The following is a 2,438-nucleotide window of genomic DNA, read 5'->3' as shown; positions in this document are numbered from 1 at the left end:
AATTTACTTGTTTTGTTAGCCACGCACTTACGCAATATTTCGCATACCAAAGATTATCGAAAGATTGACTTCCTTGTGTATTTCGATATTCATAACTGGAAGTTAATGGGAAATTGACATATGTATTTTTTGTTACGTGTAATTGGGAATTTGAAAAAAAAAATTATATATTTATTTTTATGCGCTTTAAAACTACATTATTAAATTTATTGATATGTGAAAGAAAAAACAAAAAAAAATGTTTTTTGAATTAGTTATGGGCGTTTAAAAATTCATTAAATTCAAAAATTAACGTTAACGTTAACGCGCCACGATTGGCTACCGTGCCTGTGACGTCACATTGTAATTCCTCATAACAGCGCAGTGCCGTTGCTCTGTTAGTGCAGTGCTTGCGGCTATATTTTACGGAACTTGATAAACACGTGGTAAATTTTCCTTTAAAAACGATTTGTTGAAGTTAATTTAGTGTAACTATGTGTGATACAGGATTATAAAAGCAAATTCTGATAATGTACCTAATATTGATATATTTATGGTAGCCGATTTTCTAAAAAATGATGTTCGGTTTAATTCTGCGGAAGTTCGAGGCGCCAAGGCATTGATGTAAGTCTGTTAAAAAATATTATGAATCACAATATTTAAGTATTAATTTTATATTGAATATAATTACCTAATAAATTAATTTTAGAGCATCGCGTGAAAGTTACGGCGACAAAGCTGTGGGTTATGCTCAACTTTGTCGTAAAAATGGAATTTGTATTTTAAAAGCACGTGTATCTCCAGAACATCGAGTTCGAAGCAAAGCCTATTTAGTTACATTAACAATTAATGAAAGGTTAAGAAAAGTTCAGGATATTAAATGCCATGACTGTGCAGCTTCAGCAGGTAATTAGTAATCCGATTAAATTCTAGTTATTGAATTAATTTTATAAATGAAAATCATTTTTATATTGAATGTACAGGTGGTTGCAAACATGCATTGGCATTACTTATGTGGACCCATCGCAGGAGCGAAGATCCGACACCTACAGAAGTTGCTTGCTACTGGAAGAAGTCTAAATTATCAGGCGTAGGAACTACAGTAAAATATATTCAAGCTGAAAAATTGACAAAAAAAAACACAGTTACTTCAGTTGAAAATTTGCCAGATAACAAAACATTTTTGAAAGAAGTAATTGAACTAGCCAAAAACCATCAAATAAACTGTCAAATCGGACAGTTAAACTTCGATATAAACTTGAAAAAACTTATAGTTTATCTTTACACCGCATTATTTTTGATTTTAAGAAAAGTGATTCGCAAGTTCAAAATTTTTTAGAGTTCGCAAAGATTGCAATGAAAGAAGCTGTGTGCCAAGAGGCTGAAGAATTAACAAAACAACAAAGTGAGTGTGCAATTTGGCATGAACTTCGATATGGACGCATAACAGCTTCAAAATTTTATGAAGCTGCTCATTGTAAAACTGATAATGGGTCACTAGTACAACAAATCATTGGTGCTGGTAAAGTTTATCAAACAAAGGCTATGGCACGAGGAAAGAAGCTGGAAAAGAAAGTTATTGAAGTTCTGGAGAAAGAACTAAAAGTAGAAATTGCGCCTTCAGGAATTTATCTTTCACATAGCCATCCAGTGTTTGCAGCATCTCCTGATGGAGTAACTAGTGATGCTATAATTGAAATAAAATGTCCCTCAAGTCAAAAATCAATGTACACTTTTTTGCCAAAGGGCAAAATAAGCTTAAAGTGTAATGCTCAAATGCAACTGCAAATGTTAATGACAGGTAAAAGAAAGGGTATCTTTTGTGTTGCCGATCAAAACTTTGAAGACAATCAAAAAATTTATGTTAGCGTATTGAAATATGATGATGCAACTACTCAAGATCTCATTAAAAAATGTATAGTATTCTGGTCCAAAAATATATACCCAAAGCTGATCAACTCTGTACAAAGATAATAAAGTAAAAGTCTTAATTAGTTATTATTCAATATATTTTGATGATCTGATACAAGTGCAATAAACGATAAATGTATAATAAATAAATAAAATAATAAATATATGAAACATACATTTAGCCATTTCTTTTGTGATGAAAATATTCTTAAATTTAAGTTGTAATTATAGGTGTTTGTAAATTAACTAGTGCTGCTGCGATGATAACAATATAGTCTGTTAAAGGTAGCATATTATGATTAACAACCGCATGAGGTTTGAGAAAATCAAACTCTCTCATTCGTCCAATCACGCGTTCTATATGAATACGTAGAGCAGCGATTCGTTTACCTTGTAGAACATCAGATTGTGATAATTTAACCCCAGCACTCACTGAAGGTGGTCGAATTAATTCTATCTTTTTATTATCAAGAAGCTGAACAATATTCTTGAATCCTCGATCAGCCATTACAGCACAACCTTCGGGTAACTCTTCTACTATTTCGCTT

The 2,438-nt window shown here is 31.9% G+C and overlaps 1 protein-coding gene across 1 annotated transcript; it reads left to right on the top strand.

Moving 5' to 3' along the window:
- Positions 1-486: 486 nt before the first annotated feature.
- LOC113366099 lies at positions 487-1,953 on the top strand (the record flags this gene model as incomplete). Its single annotated transcript, XM_026607655.1, has 4 exons — positions 487-603; positions 689-885; positions 963-1,171; positions 1,288-1,953. Coding segments are annotated over 4 exons (1,189 nt in total), but the record flags the coding sequence as incomplete, so codon positions are not given.
- Between the last annotated feature and the right edge of the window lie 485 nt (positions 1,954-2,438).

This window comes from Ctenocephalides felis, unplaced genomic scaffold (assembly GCF_003426905.1).
Source record: "Ctenocephalides felis isolate EL2017-DRISC unplaced genomic scaffold, ASM342690v1 CF-g0.4_SCAFFOLD_00547, whole genome shotgun sequence".
NCBI classification, from domain to species: domain Eukaryota; kingdom Metazoa; phylum Arthropoda; class Insecta; order Siphonaptera; family Pulicidae; genus Ctenocephalides; species Ctenocephalides felis.
The sequence above is the reverse complement of the archived record's forward strand: the minus strand, read 5'-3'. Positions and strand labels throughout refer to the sequence as shown.